Below are 21,060 nucleotides of genomic sequence, written 5' to 3'. Positions count from 1 at the left end.
TACATACATACATACATACATACATATATACATACATACATACACACATAATATATACAGTATATATACTGTATATATATATATATGTAATACATACATACATACATATATATATATATATATATATATATATATATATATATATATATATATATATATATATATATATATATATATATATATATATATATATATATATATTTATGTGGGATCACACGGAGGCTGCTGAAGGTGAGCATCAATTGTCATAAAGGGGTCAGTTTCCGGACAGGCAGCAGACTCACAAACCCGGAGCATTCCAATATAAGAACTCATGCTAAAAATTGCAAAACATACATTGAAAATAAAGATTTTAAAATCATCGGACAAACACCCAACACTCAGGAATTACCCATTTTAGAGTCCTTATTGATAAAACAACTGGTTCCCCCATTAAAAATGCAGGCAACAGCCAGTCCCCTCTTCTTGTCTTAAGGTGTCTTTTCCTCTTTTTTATTTGTTAGTCTCTTCCATTTATGTTTCTTTTACCCTGGTGGAAGGTTGGTCCAATAGTTTGTATGTTTTACTATATCTTGTCTAGATGTTTTGTTGGTGTTCCTGTACAGAAAACTCATATTTTCCCAGTCTATTCTGTGATCATTTTCCCAACAGTGTTTGGCAACTGGGAAAATAAGTTTTCTGTACAGGAACACCAACAAAACATCTAGACTGGTTGTACAGAACGCCTTCATAACTTGCGCCAACAACACGATGGCAGGGAACACCGGAAACGGCTTTGAAGACAGCATATCTAGAAAAATCGTATACTCCACAGTAGCAAGGAAATGAGGAAAAAAAGCAAGAGAACGCACGGAAAACGGACACCTGTGAGGAGGGATCAGAGAAAGACCAAGGTCACGAGGGGGTGGGGGTCACACAGGAGGAGCTAGGCGATTATAGGATTAAAAGTACCCAGCACACAGATATAAATACAGCCGGACTACGCGTCTGCTCATTGTACTGATACTTGATAATGTGGACTGTTTGTCCAAGAAAGCTTGTAACTTTTTCTGAATAAAAAACTTCGTTAGATAACATCCAGTTTGAATGAGGTCCTTTTAGTAATTCTACTAATGCACAGAACAATTGTGTATGTGATAAAGTTAATATACTGTATATATACATACAATATACAGTACATACATACATACATATATATGTACATATATAAATACATACATCCTGTATATACATATATATATATATATAAATATATATATATATATATATATATATATATATATATATATATATATATATATATATATATATATATATATATATATATATATATATATATATATATATATATATATATATATCATAAACATAATAATAAATACAAATTGATAAAAATGTTAACGTTATACAGCAACATTAAAATTGTTCTATTAGCACCCCAGTAGTGTGAGCGAGTTCCCTCAGTACAGGTTCAGAGTATTTTTCCTTTTTTTTTTCTTTAAAATAGGCAATCTGGATCTTACAAAATTGAACATATTGAGTTCCTTAGTGACAAACTGAAGGCCTGTCTCAGAAATGGCAAGATTTAGCATTCTTTGGGGATGATGAAGACTGGATGATGTATAATGCAGAACTGTCTCCATTAAATATTATTTTGGTAATATTATTCATTGGTGGGGTAAATATGGTTCCACTGAGTGCACTTCCTTGAAAGACAGAATCTTCTAATTTATAACTAGCAGGGTAGGTATCATTAATAGGTACTGAGAGTGTTCAGTCACATAGGAAATTCTGTACCAAACTTTGCAAATAATCTCAAATAACCACTGTTATAAAAACTTGAAGTTAGGTCCACAAGAGGCCCAAGTTTTAAAAAATCCTTATCCTTACTCAGCCACGTCGGTAAATTGAATCTGACAAATGGGGAGCCATGCTATCCAACCCCCATCCTCCTTAATTTTATGAGAACAACCAGCAATATAATAAAGTCCATGCAGAAAAAGGTCAGATTACTAAGTTCACAAAGAGAAAAATGCCCAGGAAAATAGAGGGCAGAGAAAGCTTTAGTTTATTCAGCAACAGCAACTATATCAATCCGGTCACTGGAATCCACAATCAAATAGCAGCTCCATCATGTCATCTAACCACAAAACATGCTAGGTGCTTGAGGGTGGTGGGGAGGTGACCACCAAACATAAGCATCCAACAGGCTCTAAGAGTAATCAAAACCAACCATATATGCCTATTAACGACTATGCCTATATGTGATTTCCCACGGATGAATTTTGGGCAACCCCAAAATCTCAAATAACGCACAAACCCCTTTCTTGTGGACTGCCGTAGGGTTTATAGTCGGAAATACGAAATGCTCCTAATGTCTTTGGGGTCATCAGTCTGCCAAGAGTGGACAAGCACTAGGAGCTGAGTGTACAATTAAACTTCTACCTCACTCGACCATGTCAGTCACTCAAATTCCGTCATGTTCTTAGAGTAATCTAATCCATAATCAACCACATGCTCACGTTGTCAACAAAGGACCATCATGATATGAGAAAGGAGAGAAAAAGGAGCAAGGAAAAAGAAAGAAAGCCTGGCAAATTTAGTTCACAGCAACAAATTATGATCAAAAAAGGATTCAGACCTGAGCAACTCCAACCTTTAGCCCCCTTCCCAACAACCAGGGGCTAGAGGTGGGGTGGTTAGGGGGTCTAAATGACCACATAGAGCAAAGCCTTTTATTTGTCTTATCAACATTTTTACCACTTTTACTTTTCCAATACCAAATCAGGACACAAGAATGACAAAAACAACTGTAAAAGTTTAGATAATACAAAGAAGGATGATCACAATAGCAAAAGGGTTTCATGAAACAAACACAATTTTGATAAAAAGTCAACAATGTTTATTGTTGCTCACAATATAATGTGCGACACCTAATTTCAGGCAATGTAACTTGTCTTTTTTATGAATACAAAAATAAGTTTCTGCATGTATATTACATTGTAATAAGGTATCCAACTACCAGTAGATATGATACATGTACAGTACAACTAAGAAACTGAAAAGTATATTGCCCCAAAGATTAATATACAAAATAAACTTTTGCTATATAATTCCCAATAACATAAAATATACAGTAAATACATTCATATATTCTGTTGGGTGAGTAGATATTGATTATATGTTTAAAAATAGCTAACAACTTAAAAGTGGTTATCAAAGTACAATACACAAGAGTAAGCGATGGCAAAGATAAGACTTTCTAAGCTCTGAATCTGTATCTTATTAATATTTCAAAATGAATCCTTAACTCTAAGAACAACAAACTTTTCCTTATAAACTGCTCAGTACCTAATTGTAGACACATCATGTTTCTAACTAAACTATTAGAAAGCGGGTAATACTGGTAATCCTTTTATTACATCAATTAATAGCTATAACTCAAAGTGTACCAACTGTTTAAAACGTTAATTTATAAAACTATTTTGTTTCTATGTCAGCTATGAGCAACAGTAGACTAACGGGGATGTTCAAGTATAATCGGTTAGCAGGTCAAGAAAGCATTACTCACGATTTCCAGCCTTCTGTACAGTTTAATGCACTGCACAGCACAGCAGTTATACATCAAAGTTCTGTTAAAACAGAGCAGCTTCATACACTTCATCCTGTTAAAAGCAATATTCAGCCAATTACTGGTTATTAAAAACTAGTAACTTTGAAAAGTTCCTTGCTTGTTTTCAGTTAGAACATGAGTGAATGAGTGAGGGAGAGAAGGAGAAATTTAACAGGACAATATACTTTCTATATATCTACATCAATGTGGAATTGTTACTGAATATCTGAGGTGTTATTTGTTAATGGTTCATGCCCAGCACAATCACATTATTTTTAGATTATCATATAACACTTAAGAAGATACAACCCTCGTATTTTTGGTTTTCCTTATGCTTAAGCACCACACACTACTGTTATGGGGTTAAGTGAAACTAGCTATGAATAACCAGCACCTCAGAACACTGATGAACTATGCCCTAAAGTAAAGTAAACGACTTACAATTCTTTAACAGCATGATTGATCCCTAAAAGAGCATATGCATCTCTTTCTCTGAAGCACAAAAAGAAAAATTATTAAGGGCAAAGACCATATGAGAATTCAAGTTGAAAGTGAACAGGACAGAGGAGCAGTGAGAACTCATTTTACATCTAACTGCAGAAAATTAAAATCTAACATTAAAAATTTTACTGATGAATGAATCTAATAATACAGTCTAACTCACATAGGAATGTGAAAAACAACACAAATATACTAGAATTAATCCCCATTCCTTATATTTCACTAGCAAAAAACAGAAAGAAAATTTGGTATTAAGTCTCAAGTACAGAAAGAGAATCATGAAAGCAGATGTACTTGAACAGAGAAAAGCTGAATTTAAGGACGCAGAACTAAAGAGAAGGCCCATGGTGTTCAAGACTGGATAACAAGATTGTTTGGTGCAGCTAAGAGATTAAGTGTGAGGGAAGGAGGGAGTAGAGGGCAATGCTTAGGAAAGTCCGAATCATGCCTAGCTGTGTTTGGATACGAGAAAGGATAAGCGTGCTGGTTAACTTCAGCAGAAGGAGAAAGGTTGAGTGTACTGGTTGATATGGATGTAAGGGTTGGAACAGACACAGGTGGCTTGAGTCCCAAGAATGTAATAAGGAAATAGAAAATTAAGGGGTAAAGTTTCTTTGATAATATATTAATTCAGAGTAAACACCTGAGTGGAATATGGCTAGGCAAAAATTGCCCAAGTAAGTTTAATAAGAATGAATTGGGTAGCATACCAGGAGGGGGTGTAGGAAAAATGGGACTGGATTAAGGATAGCAAACCACTATGAGAGATGTTTAGTATAAGCTGCATGCAATCAGTAAGACTGCAAGAAGCACATAAGGTCAAATAAAAGTTCAATGCATGACAGTGAATGAGGTACAGCGACAAGAAAAGAGAAACTATATGATGCGTATTTGCAAAACAGAAGTACAGCCAATCAGAAACATCTAGAGGTAAATAATATAGATGAAAGAGGTGAAAAGCTGGAAGCTCTTGAGATGAACTGCCTGCCTTACGCATATCAAAGAGGGTTGAAAAGGTAAGAACTGTATGCGCAAAATGGACACAGTAAACAGCTTAACACAAATACAAAAATAGATTTTGTGGGTGGTCTGATTCCACGACTAGAAAGGATGAAGATAGGTTGGCACAAGGGACCACAATTAAGAAATGTACAGGGAACGAGGGAAAGGACAATCTAGAAATTACTGGCTAGAATGGCAGAGGTGTTAGACTGTAAGAGCCTTAACAATCAGAGTATGCTTGTCTGCAGTGATTGCAATACATAATAAATGATTTCCTTTAAAGCCAGTATCATTTAAAGGTTTAATGAAAGGGCAGCAATTATGTAAACATACAGAGGATGAAATCTTTTGAAATACTAATTTAAAATCTTTTATGACAGTCTTACTAAAAAGATGATCTTTTACTATTTGATGGTGTTATGTCTCATTTCATGTCTATACATAGGTTTTGAGCTTTCTGTAAAAGTACATTTCATACAAAACTGTTAAGCTAACAAAATCGCACACTTTACTGTTACAAGAGAAATTCCACACGAGATGTCTACGTAAAGAGTTCACACATCGTCTCCAGTCACATATGGTACCTTAGTCACTAATCAAAAGAAAGCAGTTTCAACTGCACGCTAAACATACTTTATGGCCACTGTATTTTCCAGTTACAATGGTAATAATTTGCTGCTCATGGTTGTGAAAGTGTGGATAATCAATACATGGGATTGTCTTAATTAAAATCTCAACACTTTTTCACTGACTTTTAAGTCATAATGTGTCAACTCCCTTCTGTGGCACTCAATGCCTTTGTAACCTTTCAATTTGCACAATTTTCTTTTAATGATTACTTATACCTCTCCTTTACTAAATGGCTCCTTTAAGTTCACATTAATATATTCTTCTCCCTTTTTCATACCGTTTTAAAGCATTTTCCCTCTTTACAACGCCATAAAAATTCTAAAAATTAGTATTAAAACTTGCAGAATTCAAAATATCAATCAAGGTTAAGTGCTGACATTTTGCTAAGTGGTAGACAATGGTCCCATGGTTGCTGCTAAGCTAGGGTTTCCCTAAAAACCAACTAAACCCTTACATAACCTAATGGGTATGAACAATTTTTATAAGCTGGACTAAGGTAGATTTTTCACATGCAGGTCAATCGTTTACTGCTATGGCTACCACAACACCAAACGACCTCAAATCTCTTGACTTTCACTCTTTTAAAATACAGCAATGATCAATATAAAAAATGCAAGTCAGTAAATGTAAATCTTATGCAAGAATTTGTTTCTTACACTGGATCAAAATACAAAAAACTGTGTAGAGCCACAAAAACCTAATGAAATTAGATGCAAGTGTCAATACTGTTATGAAATGAGAATGTTACCTCCATGTAATCTTATCTACATATATATTTCACATCTTTCCACATTATTTTACTGGTCTAATATAAATACCATGAACTGGAGAGCATAGTAAAAAGATAAAATCAAGCTATCTACTGTCAAATTACTATTTCCTCATTCATCCACCTGAGGCAAAACCATTTAAGGGAAAAATCATAGGAAGCTGAAAGTCTATTTTGGTTTGAGGTTGATAAGAGCTTAGCATTGCGAACCAGTTTAAACAACCAATTCTCCATCATCCTTGTATAAGGTAGTTTGACTGATACTAATAAAACATGGGCATCTTGTATCTGGGAGTCTTCTGTTCCTACAGAATATAATAAATTTATTCTTAATTTATAATGAAGTCTTCTCAAATTATTCAAAATATATTTTTGGGTTAATACCACAGAAAACTGTTAGGGATGCGTTATGTTTCCTTGTATTTCAATAAGATCCACTAGTCAATAAACTAGACCTCATTTTCATCCGAAAATGCATAATGTGCTATACACCAAAGCAGTCTAGTGTGTGATACAAGAATGTTTTTTAAAAACAAGCCCTAAGAAAAGCTGGAAGACAAGACTACGAGTCTTTTGCATTCAAAATCCTGCATTCCTACTTACGATACTTTCTGGCAGATATTTTATAAAAATTTCTAATGAGCCGAATCTGTCAAGAATATTCTGCTTGAGCTCACTAGTGGATCAGGGGGGGCACCTGGGCATGTGCTCCCCATGAAAAATAATGACAAAATAACAATACTGAAGATTTACATAACATAAATGAGAAATATAAAAATGGGAAAAAAACTAAAAACCTATTATAGAAATATGAAAATTTTGAGAAAAAATAACAATAATAATTATATATGCATATATACATATATATATATGTATATATATATATATATATATATATATATATATATATATATATATATATATATATATATATATATATATACATATATATACATATATATATATTATATATATATATATATATATATATATATATATATATATATATATATATATATATATATATATATATATATATATATAATGTATATATATGTATAATATGAAAATTATATATATATATAATATGAAAATGAAATTTGTCTGGATCCACTAGTGCTTGAGCTATTAATTCTGGTTTCTGTTTTGGTTATTCTATAGTGTTGCAAATGAATGAGTTCTCACTCAATAGTATGTTAAGAGGGCTGATACTTTATAACAGTATTTTCCATTTTTACATTCTTGTTAGTTGGGTTATAAGACAAAAGTCTAACATCAATTTCCATCTCTCACTAATATAATAAACTGTAATATTTGGGCACAATACTGCAAGTTGTGAACATATTCATGTTTCACTTAAACACAGTAATTTCTATTAAACTTATAAATCCTAAGTGGAACTTAAGAAAAAAAAATAAAATCTATATTGAATAATAAAAACACTGCTTACATTTCTAACTTAAGTATCAAGTAAAAAATGAAAGGGCATATAATGGTGCAGCCTTTTTGATTAAAAAAAATCTACAATAGCAAAATTGTCTGTAGTCATTTGTTGTCATGTAATGAAAAGAAAATTAAAAACAAGCTACTGGATTGCCCTGAAAATATATCATCAGAATATTATTGTGGTAATAGTTAAAATGATACTTGTGCAAGCAGACAACTCACACACTGTACTAGGATTACTAAGTATCTGCAGTATACTTAGCTAGAAGAACCTAATTTATTGTAAACGGTTACCCTGTTTCATCCAGCAACAACAGGACTTTTACTAGTTGCAGTAATAAAAAAAAAACTCAATTACAAAAACCTATGCAAGCTGCTAAACATGTTCAAATATTACTATCTAACGACAAAGAATATAAGTGTAAAATTATCCAAGTGTAGCAATTACTTTACAAAAGTGTGAAATCTAAGTTATTGCCCTGTATTTCCTCATTATAATCAACAAAAATCTTCTGAAATTTATAGAGAATGGGTTCTGGTGGATCAAAAAATAAAACTCCTACACCATACCTCAAAATTATAAAGTTACGGTTTACTGGTTCTCTCAATCAGTCAATTGTCAACACCAATTTCCTGGACACCTATCTTAACAGTGTCATTACTGTGCAATATTTCTTTCTTCACAATATTTAAACATAATAATGATATCCCCAAGAACCCTACACAAGACTTGATATCACTGTAGATTCTGCTATATTTTATTTACAACCGTGGATGTTTAACTTTGATTCAGAAGTCTGATAAGTTTAATACAATACTAAAAATAAGAGCTACCTATCAAGTACAGTTCCCAAGCGAAGTACCATAATTCTTAAGTACTGTAGCAGCTGTCTACAACTTACCAGCTGCACAATCGAGTAAAGGATGGACCAAAAGTAAAACATTTTCAAAGGTACAGATACTTAACCTGTACAAAGGTTGACCAATAACAGTTTCAGGTGCTGTCAAGTTTAAGTGAATTGGTGTTTACTCTTATCATTATAAACACTGATAAACAAAATAATCCTAAGAAGATTTATACTATCGCAGCTATTGTCTTCTTCGACGAGAACGGAGGAGCAGCAATAATTTGATACCACCTTGCAAAATCAGTGGCCACACCAAGAGGAAGAAAGTGGTACGTGGTGATAGCTCAGGGAATGGCCACCACGACCGTTCGGTTCGAACAGCAACAGAGCCGCTTGTTACCGACCTGAAATAATTAAAGTACCATATATAACATTTATATGCACTTTTTTCGATACAGACCCACCCTACTTACGAACAGTCAACTTACAAACATTCAGATACATACAAACAAGCGGGATGGCAAAGTACAATTGTGTTCAGAGCAATCCCTTTGCACCCATGAGCTCAAATTTTGTTTTGAGCTCCCATTCTGTAAATACAGTACTGTATGTACAGCGTATTGTGTTTTAGGATGAAAAAACCTACAGTATATATGGATTTTATATCATACTGTACTTAAATAGGCATGAAGAGTAGAGTAGCCAACTTACAAACAATTCAACATACAAACAGCTGTACGGAACGTACCTGGTTTGTAAGTAGGGTGGTATCTGTATAGCCTGAATAGAGCTTGTGGAGACATGCTTGTAGTAAATTGAAAGCATCAACATAACATTGTTGAAAACCAAAGTTTTTTTTTTTTTTTTTTGCTTGTCACAGAAGGGGAAAAAATTGCACATTATTGCAGGGATACATTTAAGAGTTTATGGTTAGATGTTGCTTTGCAAACATAATTTTTTAGCTGTGACCCACATAACAGCATATATTATTTGGTAAAATGCATCTCTGAACTAAGCTGAAATGCCTTCTTTATAATCTATAATATTAATCAATCACTATAACTATATAAAAATGGTCAAAGGATGGTTATCACATGATGATAAACAGCTATCCTTATATGGTAATTCACACCTGAAAAGGTTGGTTATTGAAGTCTCATAGGGCCACTCCAAATGGCTTGTTCTTGATAATACATAACTCATTCAACATATTGCGACTCCTTAAACATTTAATGAATGGATAAATTGAATGTGTTGAAAATTCTAACAATATTTTTATAAAAATTTGGACACTCACTAGAAACTGGCATCATAAGTGTAGTTCTGCATTCAAGAACTGGGTCATGTGGATTATCCAACAAATACTCATGGGTCAGACATTCTTTTTGGAGTGAACAACACCACAATCCAACAGTTGGTTTAACCTGTTTTGATGTTTGACGGTCAAATTCATTACAGAATTCCACAATTCCTGCCTTTTAGGAGATAAACAAATTGACAGTAAGTGCACGTATATTTAATCTAGTCAAGGTGATTACACCTTTGGCTGCTTGAATCAGCATCATTTCTTGTTATGCCTACAGAACAGCAATGTGGCTGAGGAAAGACAGCAAAAAATTTACATGGAGCAAAGAATATAAAAGATCACAGTCGAGAAATGAAAGTTGAAAAGAGAGAGAGCCGGATCAATGGAGACAGTATCTTGAAAACTCAAATGAAGAAAATGAACAAGAACTGGATGATTAGCATAACAGACACACCAACATAATACATATCTGAAAAGGTTAAAGGGGCTGTGGAAGGTGAAAAATGGAAAACCAACAGGACCAAAGAAAACAACAAGAGACTCCATAAAGGCAGATGGAGAGCCAGCTATCCATGAACTTCTTAGAATATATGAAAACCTAAAAAAAGAGAGACAAGACCAAATAAGTAGGCCAAGAGTCTCCCAGCAGTGATATACAGATGGAAAAGGGATGCACTGCAACTTGAAAATTGCAGAATGGAATGGTATGTAAAATTTAGGCTAACAGCCAAGTACTGGGACCTATGAGGTCATTCAACATTGCAAGGGAAACAAGAAAAAGATTTTACAGGTGTAACAGGAGGAAAACCTCACAGTTGCACTATGAAACAAATGTTAGGAGAGGGCTGATGAAAATAAGATGGAAGAAAGAGAATATTATTGGAGGAATATTACTACGTAGTCCAGATATGAAAATACTGGAAATGGTGCTGGAGGAAAGGCTAAGGAAAATTGCTAAAATGGATAATAGTCAGTCTGGCTTCACGCCACAACAGGAGCAGTCTCCATAATGAGGCAACTCCAGAAAAAAGTTCCTTGTAAGGAGGATAATACAATACCATGTATTTGCGGATGGGAAGGGAAAAAATGCATAACTAACTGTCAGTAACTTGCAATAAAAAAAAAACAAGAAAATAATGTGATAAATAAGCAAGAAAGGCTCTTTTCATGGGAAACCTGATGAAATAGTGAGATGGTTCAAACACACATAGCCATCACCTACTACATAGTAGAAACTGTCATAGAGCAAATAATCTTGCTCTGGATAAGTTACAAAAATGGCTAGCATTACTGAAACTCTCTCTCTCTCTCTCTCTCTCTCTCTCTCTCTCTCTCTCTTACATTGCTGATACTGTGATTTTAGGCTAATGCAATATACTTTACAAAACCTATTACAAAAAAATTTTAATGGATTATACAGACAACTGTTGCCAGAGATTATTGAAGGGAACTAACAGACCGAGAAAAACTGAAAGAATCTGACAAAAATTTGTTGATGTCTGATGGATATTATTATGAGTCATTGTCACCATATTTGGTTAAACCAGTATTTTAAGGGAGGTATTTGGAGTTTGCCAGAGCACCATCATCGAAACCAATCCCCACATAGCTTTTACTTATAAAAATGTATCCTCTACACTGGCAAATACAGTAGGCAGAGTGAATGAAGCCGAATGAAATCTAATGGAAAATGAAGATAACACACAGTAGTCTCGGACAGTTCCACAAGCTTGGGAACCTCTAGGAACTGATGACCTGATGGTAGAGACACAGAGTGCTTCAGGTGACCTCCAGGAACCTATAAGGGACCATATGTGCATGCACCATACTACCTGAGCTACCTTCTTTCACAGTGGAATGGTGTGTCTGGGATTCATCGCACAAAATACAGACTGCTACAGGAGTGGGTTTTTTGCAAGACAAATTAATTCTTATATTTTTCCATTTAGAAGGGTTTTTACAGGAACCTCATGACCTCTAAATTTAATTTGCAAAGAATTGTCATTTTTGTGACAAATACTATACAGTTGCATGGGATATGAATCATTTTCAATTGTTGCCTTCAAAGAATGCTAAAGGGACTTTGGAGATTAAAATATTTTTCATATCCAGTACAGGTAATCTTCATGAACAAAGAATCATACAGAGAAATGTGTAACTACAGTATATCTGATAAAACTAGAGTGAAAAATTTTTTCTTTGAAGACAGCTTTACAAATAGGGTGTCTTAAATAGTGACAATTTACTTACTGTGTTGTGTTCTTTATAGAGTGAACAAAACAATTCCCTATAATTTTCCACTGAAGAATTACTCTATATTCACAGACATTTCCATGAACACTGTTTGTGACAAAAATGGCATTTAAGAGCTTACATTAAACAAATGGATTTACAAACTTACTTCAATATCACATGATACTCTGTACAGTACTCACCAATTTTAATCTAATGTCAAGTTTTAGCATTTAGCTTGAAATCAATACAAAAATAAAACTTACGTGGCACTGATGGCAGTGCGTGTGATGCTGAGTGACGGTGAGCGTTTCCAGGGTATTGAGTCGATGCAGAACATTCTCCATGTCATTTTGAAGCCTTCGCAGTAAAATCACAAGTTGTGCATTTACATCCTCAGCGACATTAGAACCACTTCCTTTTCTTCCTCCTCCTTCCCCTGTACCTCCTCCGCTCCCTGAACTTCTTGAAAGACCACTTGATTGAGCGAAGGAAACAGCATTTCTACTATCACCTGGAGCATATGAGGAGGCACCATAATGGGAACCTGAAATTGATGTTACATGAGAAACTACTGTATACACCATGTTTCCATTATGGCAAATCACTCCTGACCATTATTTAGTATTCAGGAATACTAATATAATGTGTTACAGATTTCATACCATAAAAGTAAGCCTCTTCAATGACTTAAGATTACAGAAAGGAACAAAAAATTTTAATGCTTTAAGTATACAGTACTATAGTTTGAAAACAAAAAATTTGTCAAACAGATTATAGAACACTGCAATTATCCATTTTCTTTTGAACCATGAGGGCAATCAATTTTACATTTTGCATTAAATATACAACCTACTGATTGCCAAATGTTTGCCCAGGCCATCACCTCATAAAAATTTTTTACACTGGTTCTAATCTTCTTACTCTCTGGAGTTAATAAACTGTACTGTACCAATATTTTTGTAATTAACAATTTTAGAATAATATTTGATTCACTAATACATTATTCTTTAGTTTACTCAGCCAAACCTTTACAGTACTTAAATGCAAGCAAATATGTGTTACACAGCAATTAAGATTAGTTAAATGCTGAGGTGATTTGCCAAAACTAGAGGTCATCCCATCTCAGCTATTAAACATATTAATTCCTCGGCTTTGTTAACAGCTAAGGCTCATGGGTGTGTTGTCTGCAGTATACCCTTCACAGTACACTGTGGGTAACCTCAAAGATTCTTTGCAGCATTCCTTTGCTAAATACATTATTAACACTTTCCACCGTGTGATGAAAAGAGCCTTAAGAAATTTGGCCACTCATGTCAACCAAAGAATGGTATATTCTACCAAGTTTTTCTCATATACCTTGAAATCCTCGTGGAGTCATCTGAAGTCCTCCTGGGTGACTTTGATCACCTCCTCCACATACCAAAGGGCCTGTGGTCACTTTAATACCACTATCTGGTGAGTCCGTGGAGTGATCGGCAGAAAAGTTTTGCTGTGGTGTGGACATGAAAGCTTCCACTGGCTGTTGAGATGTAATCTTGGATTCCGTTACTAGATAATCTATGCTTATCTGTAATAAATAACTTCATTAAAATACAATGCACTAGTTTGAAGGACATTGGTAAATATACTGCTTTTATAACTTTCATTAATCTTAGGAATAGGCAGTAGATGGCAAGCTGAAAATAGTTATAACAATCAATATTATGAGCAATTACATAACCCTTGTCAAAGAATACCTATACCTTTTTTTTTTTTTTTAGAATTAAGTGCAAACATCAACTGGAAAGGCAACATAAAGATTACCTAAAAAAATCCTCATAGAAATAAATATCATCCAATTATGAACAAAATAATCAGCAACCCTGAGTAACATCACATGAAAATTTACAGCTAAAGAGTCAAGTTAACCTCAAACTAACCTCAGCTGGTTCAGAATATTCCTCGTCTGATTCAGAGTCGCTGTACACCTTTGGCGATAACGTCAGTGTGTGTGTTGTCGTATTTTCCACAGAGTTGATCACTTTCATCACGACCAGTTCTTCGTCTTCCTCTTCTTCAACTTTGGCAAGTTCTTGGTCCTTTGGAGAGTGAAGCGTTGCATTTAAATCACTACTACTGTATTTCTGGTATGTCATGAGATGAACAGTATTATTTAATAAACAACAACTGGCGATAATTATATAAAAAAAACAAAGATCAGATATATTTTTTTGTAGGTAAACTAAAGAAATTTACTGGTGAAATGCAACAAACTTTAAAATCAATTTGTAACTTTCCTTGATATAAAAACCAGAGCCTTTTGTACAAGCCAGAAACAATCACTGAAACTTGATAACAATGTGGTTTATTAATGCCAAGGACAATGCAGTGTTGGTTGAGGTGGGATTATGATAAAAACCTTTGGTTTATGTTTATTAAACCTATGAAAAATACAAATACAAAAGAACGTTCCCTCAAGTGAGAGATATTCGCCTTATAGTGTACAGGTTCATAAAATATTTTAAAACTGATTAACTGCAAATACTGAAGATTGTGACAAAATTTCTTGAACTTAAATAATTGGTTTAAAATACTTATCATTCACACACACAAACAAACTTTTGGCATTTACTCTCAATACTGTAATACATTCTCTATAAACATTAACTGCAGTCGTTAGGTGTGGCCACTGAATAACCATGTTTTAAATTTGCATGTCCAATTCCAAGATGGGATACTGTATTATGACTTTAGCATAAGTAAAACAGAAGGTTTACCATATTAAACATATGAGTAAATTAAACTCAAGTTTACATACCAGTGAAAGAGGAACCGTTTGACAGTTACTTCCTGCAGATACAAGCTCTGGAGAAGAACCCTCACTTGAAGTCTGCGTTTCTGATCCCGTGTCTACGTCACTACAGGCATCACCGTTCACCTTCTGGATGTGTCCATTAGCCATTCCGTTTTCTTCTTGTGCATCATTATCTCGGAAAGCGGGGCTGTCATCTAGTCCCTTCACATTATTGTTATTCTTGGGTTTCAACGATGGAATATCAATGAACTCGTAAAATGGGCCCAGAGCATCGATGAAGTTCGCAACATCTTGTGTATATGACATCGTCTCCACAATCTGCAACAAACATGCAAGGCAATCAGACTATAAACATTTCTCATAATAAATAATTACTTGATAAAATAAAAAATAAAAACCTTTCAACAATTTGTGACAACTAAAAATTATGTTGTATAGTGGGTAGTTGGTAGTCCTCAATATCCCTTCCTTTCAATTACAGAAAAATCCCTTCCATCCAAAGGTCTCATACAACAGAACCTACAACAAACAAAACCACAAAAGACATCCTAACAGCTTGCTGATAAAAACCAATCTATTAAAAAACTGATCGAGCAAGTACCGAAGGATTATCTAGAGTTTCTCCAAAGCTATGCAGGGACATTGTATAAAACTGTAAGTTTGATATGTATAACTTAACAGCTTCAGTAATTAACTGAAAGGAACAAGCACAAAATTGTTCTCACAACAATCCATGTCACAAATGATAAGCACCAAGCATCTATTACAAAACCCCAAAGACCTTTTATTTCTGATTCAAGAGAAAGCTATTTATAACATACATAGCTTCCTGAAGACTTTCAAAGCCATGTTATCATATCTTCTGTAACAGACTTCCTGTCAAAAATATTCCTCTACCTTTTTAAGTTCTTCCACATAATTATCCATTGCTTCCTTTTTGGGCATGTCACCAAGACTTTTCCAAGCTCTCCATTTATAACCTCTCACTACCTCATAGAAAGCAGGTTTGGGCTCATGACACGGTCCTTCTACAGCTTGCTTGTACAAGCCATAGAACTTGAGCATCATTTCGTGGGAGGGCTGAAAAGGTCCTGAAAGTATAAGGGGAAAATGAGTTAGGAAAAGGTCCATGATCATTACCAGTGGTTATATTCAAGAATTTTTAGTTTACCATTGCAAAGAGCACCTTTTTACTAAATGATACTAAAAGTGTCATGCAATATGAAAAACTAACTGATTATTTTCATTATCAATTAACTCATTTTTGACTGACTAGCAATGGATATAAGAATAAATGTATTAGGTCTAAAAAGTTGATTTAGGTAACTTTTTCTTCATTTCATTTTACTGGTATAATAAGTTGAGTAATATGATGATATAAAAAGACTTCAATATTTTGGGGTCTGAAAAACACCCAGCTGGCAGGTACATATGCCCCTTTAGCTACCAACTCAGAATGGAAAAGCTGAAGAGAGATCCTACTATTATCACATTCATGCAGAGCAAAATATATCCTTCTGATACTGTCCTTAATATCATCAGCTAAAAAATAACACTAACAAAATGGTAAAACATGAAATCAGACAAACCATCTTTGGGAAGTGACTTGATGAAGTTGACACAGGCATTGAACTTTTCTTCAGTTGTCATGATTGGTCCTGTGTCGTCTCCCGCACAATAATACACATAGATTTGAAGTTTTTCTTCCTATTTTTCAAATTACAGTACAATACTCAAATCTGCAGCAAATGAAGTCTGGCTAAGAAACTGGTTTTTACAGAATGATGAGACAAGATAACAGTGCTTATCTAATGTGTATCGACAAAATAAAAACTGTACTTTAGCCACTTATCACTTAAAAAGATTAGACAGATCACACAACCTTGAGAGTTGACGTGAGGTCAATGATAAGTGAATTTCTTTGGGAGACTTAAGCAAAAATATTTCCATATTACAATATCTTCAAAATGCACGAAACCGAAGAACATGAAACTATTTCAAATCTAAATTTGAAACTTAACATTCTTTTATATGTAAATTAAACTCACATCATCTCAAATCAGCAACATAAACTAGACATGAGAAAATTGCAGTCAATATATTTTACTAATTATTGTACAGTACAATGCCAAGACCACTCTAGACTGACCTACATTCAGTCTCACTATACTAATGCAAGATTTACAACACATGCAAAGGCTCAAGTCATCCTTCCAAATGGAGTAGAAAATGGAAGCCAATGTTGCCCATAAAAACATGTTAACAGGAGATAACTGGTTTCAAGTGTTGAGATCTATGATTTGTCTTCAGCCCTGGAGGCCTTAGGATTACAAACAGTTGGCTGTAGAGGCTTCATACATCATCCAATACATTCTCTATCGCCCTTCCTGTAGCTGATGTGTTTTCCTGCTTCTAATTATCTGTTATGTGATTTTTAGTCATTAAATTTATGTCCTGCTCATTGTAGAATCCCCATAATGTGAAAATTTTATGTTTAGCTTAGGGCAGGTATACACAATATAAAAATTAATGTATGCAAGACTTTACGAAAAAAAAAAAAGTATACCTTAACTTTCGATTTCTTCCACTGAGCTGATTAACAGCTCTCCTAGGGCTGGCCCAAAGGATTAGACTTATTTTACGTGGCTAAGAACCAATTGGTTACTTAGCAACGGGACCTTTTCAGCTTATTGTGGAATCCATAACCACACTTTATTGTCTGTTGAATTTCATCAAAAGAAATAAATTCCTCTAACTCTTCATCAGATAAAATAAGGAATCGATAAATACGTTTTAGTCCACAGCTCTACCGACTTGTTTACACTTCCAGTAAGAGCTTGTGACTTTTGAAAACCAATATAGCTAGCCCTGTTGTAAACTCAAAAAGACTTGGCCTATTTAGACTTTAATCCTGAAGTGATAAGTTCTCCAGTTTTTGGGTAAAAAGGTGTATTTGTGTAAGCTAATTCAAGAATACAAGAACAACGTTTTACATAAGTTAGGCCTAGTGTATAGGCTACTGTACAGCTATGCTCAACTATGAGGCAACATGATTCTTTTTGTATCGTCGAAAATCTCAGACTAAGTGTAACGTTGCCAAGTAGTGTAAAACCTTTTTTTTTTTTTTTTTATTTCCAATGTCATACATGTTGACAAGTTTGCGAGTTCACAGCTAGCACTATTTTCCCTATGGTTATATAAATATGATCCCTTTTATGCATTGGTACAATTCGTAGCCTGCATGATTTGAACCGATTTTCTTTTCTACATTGCTTAGCTCAAAGCACAGTGTGATAAGGTTAGTGGTGCCATCAATGACAGTGCGCTTAACATGTTCCTCGGGCTGGTCAACGTAACTACCTCTACAGTATTATAACAGCAGACCTAATAAGCTCAAAAGTCATAACATTTTCAAAATAGGAATATGAATTACTACAAGTTTTCTTTGAATGCTGAAGTCTTAGGCCTTGCTCAAGTTGTCTGTATGTTGCAAAATTATTTACAGTATAGGTCTAAAAAATAATCTAAGCCTTCTGAGACATAATCGCTATTCCTAAAGAATTTAGAGATTACTTGTTCTTTGAAAAATAAAAGTTGATGATGATTTTAATTATATGGAGAAAATGGCTATTAATCGATATATCTATTCGTATTAATGTCAAGGCCTATGGAACACTTGTTTTTCAACTGGCTTAAAATACTATTTTCTTAAAAGTCCTTCTGCTAACTTTTGGTGTATAATTTGTTCATTCATAAGGTAACTTGAAGTGCAAGAATGTGTAGATACCTTTATATGCTTTCTGGCCAGATATTGTTAATATAGAAATGTGAATGCTAAGTGTAATGTATTTACAGTATAGGCTAGTAAGTAGAGTAAAGAAATCTAACACACCTGGACCTAGGAATTAAATCTCGGCTTTAAGAACAGAATAATTGCATAGGTGAATACTTGCTAGTAAGCCATAATTTTTCTTGATGTGGTTAAGAAATAAAACTTAAATCATTTTATTTTTATGAGAATCCCAATATTCCTCTAACAAATATAAAATAAAAGGTTTTCTTCAAGATAATTTCATCGTCTCTACTCATTGCAGACCTATGTTCCAGGTGGTTTGCACTGCCACTCTAATGGTTGCTTCACACACACTCCGCTCACTCGCTGATATTGGTGGATGCATTCTACTTTTGTATATTTACTTATTTACATTTTTTCAGCGTTGAGGCGTAAAAACAATCAAATACAACTATTTAAAATTTTATGGTTGCACTGGAAGCAATATTAATGTTATGACAAATTTTTTCGCTTTTTTATTCAACATTTGAACTGAGGTTTCATGATGACTTTTTTTTTTTAAATGCTAAGCCTAGCTTCTTCTCAGGTCTATTAGGCTACATCACCACTGCTGCTGGAGATAGGAGTAGGCCTACTCACTTGTTTCTGTTTCCCTGAACCAAGAAAAAGTAAGCTACAGTTTTCCATTGTGCTCCATCCTTAATTGTCAGCCTAGACTCAGCATACCCTAGGCCTATAACCGGTAATTCTAAGCCGGCTGTCCGCGGTGAGCTAGACTGTGGCAATTGGCGTTTTTCTATGTTATTTTACTTGCTTTACAAGAATTTGAAGTAATATTTTGTCGCCCGGTTGTAACTAAACAGTGATTGACCTTTGAAGACTACGCGACTTGAATTACCTAACGCGGGGTAGGTCTAAGCCGGCATTCCACGGCAAGCCCGCCCCCCCCACCTCCATAGCTAATACGGCAAAATTGTAACCAGTAAACACCTCTAGGGTACGTAATGTTGGTATTTTTTGGGGTGTTTACTGGTTACAATTTTGCCGTATTAGCTATGGAGGGGTGGGGGGCTGGCCGCGGAATGCTGGCTTAGACCTACCCTGCGTTAGGCAATTCAAGTCGCGTAGTCTTCAAAGGTCAATGACAGCTTAGTTACATCCGGCCGACAAAATACTACTTTAAATTCTTGTAAAGCAAGTAAAATAACATAGAAAAACATCAATTGCCATAGTCTAGCTCACCGCGGACAGCCGGCTTAGAATTACCTTATAACCTAATAATGATATGGGATACAAAGGTGACTCATTGGCCCAACTAATACGACTGCCCTAAGGCTACAACTTGCCCTACGCAACAGCCCACAGTTATTTAGACTTATGATAAAAAAAGCCTAATCACAACTATTGCTCTCCACCATATTCCAAAGCACCCAAAGCACATTTAGGCCTAAATAACACGGACAATAACAGCGACATTCTTACAGGCCCTCAAGACCTAAGCCTAGGCCTACCATAGGCTAGTCCTGTAAACAACGGCTCTTTAAACTCGTAGCTTCGTACCCAATTCTAAAGCCAGTTTAAGCTTAGGGCAAAAATAATTCCAAATACAGCTCTCCACCACATTCCAAAGCCCGTTTAGGCCTAAATAACAGGAGATTCCAATAAGCCTAAGCCTAGGCCTACCGTAGTCCCATAAACAAAGACTCTTTAAAAACCACTCACCATCCTTAGGCAAACACTTGATGATATTCACAGCGGCATTAAATCTCTCCTCGCTCGTCATAGCTGATCTTATTCTCTTCTGAGGTTCCTAATTAATGCATCGTCACTGTCTTCGTTGTCATCATCACCATTATCACCATTATCGTCGAGACAACGGATGACCCTCAGGGGCTGGAGGTCTTATCTTGTTTATTTACTTTTTTGGCCGTGTTCGGACGGAGCTTGGACTACGAGCGTATAATGTATTTTTTTCATTTTCTCATTATATTTTATATACTCAACATGTTAGCCTACAAAAACTTTATATATATATTTCTATACTGAAATCGTGTATCTTATTCGCCCTTTCTTGTTTATTTACTTTTTTGGCCTCGTTCTGACAGAGCTAGGTCTACGAGCGT

General features: G+C 34.7%; 1 protein-coding gene across 9 annotated transcripts in view; it reads right to left on the bottom strand.

Moving 5' to 3' along the window:
• Positions 1-21,060, bottom strand: part of LOC136832665 (acyl-CoA-binding domain-containing protein 5A-like) — a 285,664-nt gene extending 264,604 nt beyond the window's left edge. Inside the window, exons 1-9 of one of the 9 annotated variants that reach the window (XM_067093961.1) lie at positions 20,660-20,876; positions 16,734-16,883; positions 16,042-16,235; positions 15,148-15,462; positions 14,270-14,428; positions 13,707-13,917; positions 12,614-12,894; positions 9,270-9,274; positions 8,957-9,213 (exon numbers count right to left, since the gene is read on the bottom strand). In XM_067093961.1, coding sequence (XP_066950062.1) covers positions 9,051-9,213; positions 9,270-9,274; positions 12,614-12,894; positions 13,707-13,917; positions 14,270-14,428; positions 15,148-15,462; positions 16,042-16,235; positions 16,734-16,794 — 1,389 coding nt within the window. In that variant the 5' untranslated portion in view covers positions 16,795-16,883; positions 20,660-20,876 and the 3' untranslated portion in view covers positions 8,957-9,050. Of the gene's footprint in view, positions 1-7,620; positions 9,214-9,269; positions 9,275-10,023; positions 10,285-12,613; positions 12,895-13,706; positions 13,918-14,269; positions 14,429-15,147; positions 15,463-16,041; positions 16,236-16,733; positions 16,884-20,659 lie in introns of those variants that run through there. The other 8 variants (XM_067093957.1, XM_067093955.1, XR_010851277.1 and 5 more) reach the window with 8 other exon arrangements.

Source organism: Macrobrachium rosenbergii, chromosome 50, assembly GCF_040412425.1.
Source record: "Macrobrachium rosenbergii isolate ZJJX-2024 chromosome 50, ASM4041242v1, whole genome shotgun sequence".
NCBI lineage: Eukaryota > Metazoa > Arthropoda > Malacostraca > Decapoda > Palaemonidae > Macrobrachium > Macrobrachium rosenbergii.
This window is presented reverse-complemented; position numbering and strand designations above follow the sequence as displayed.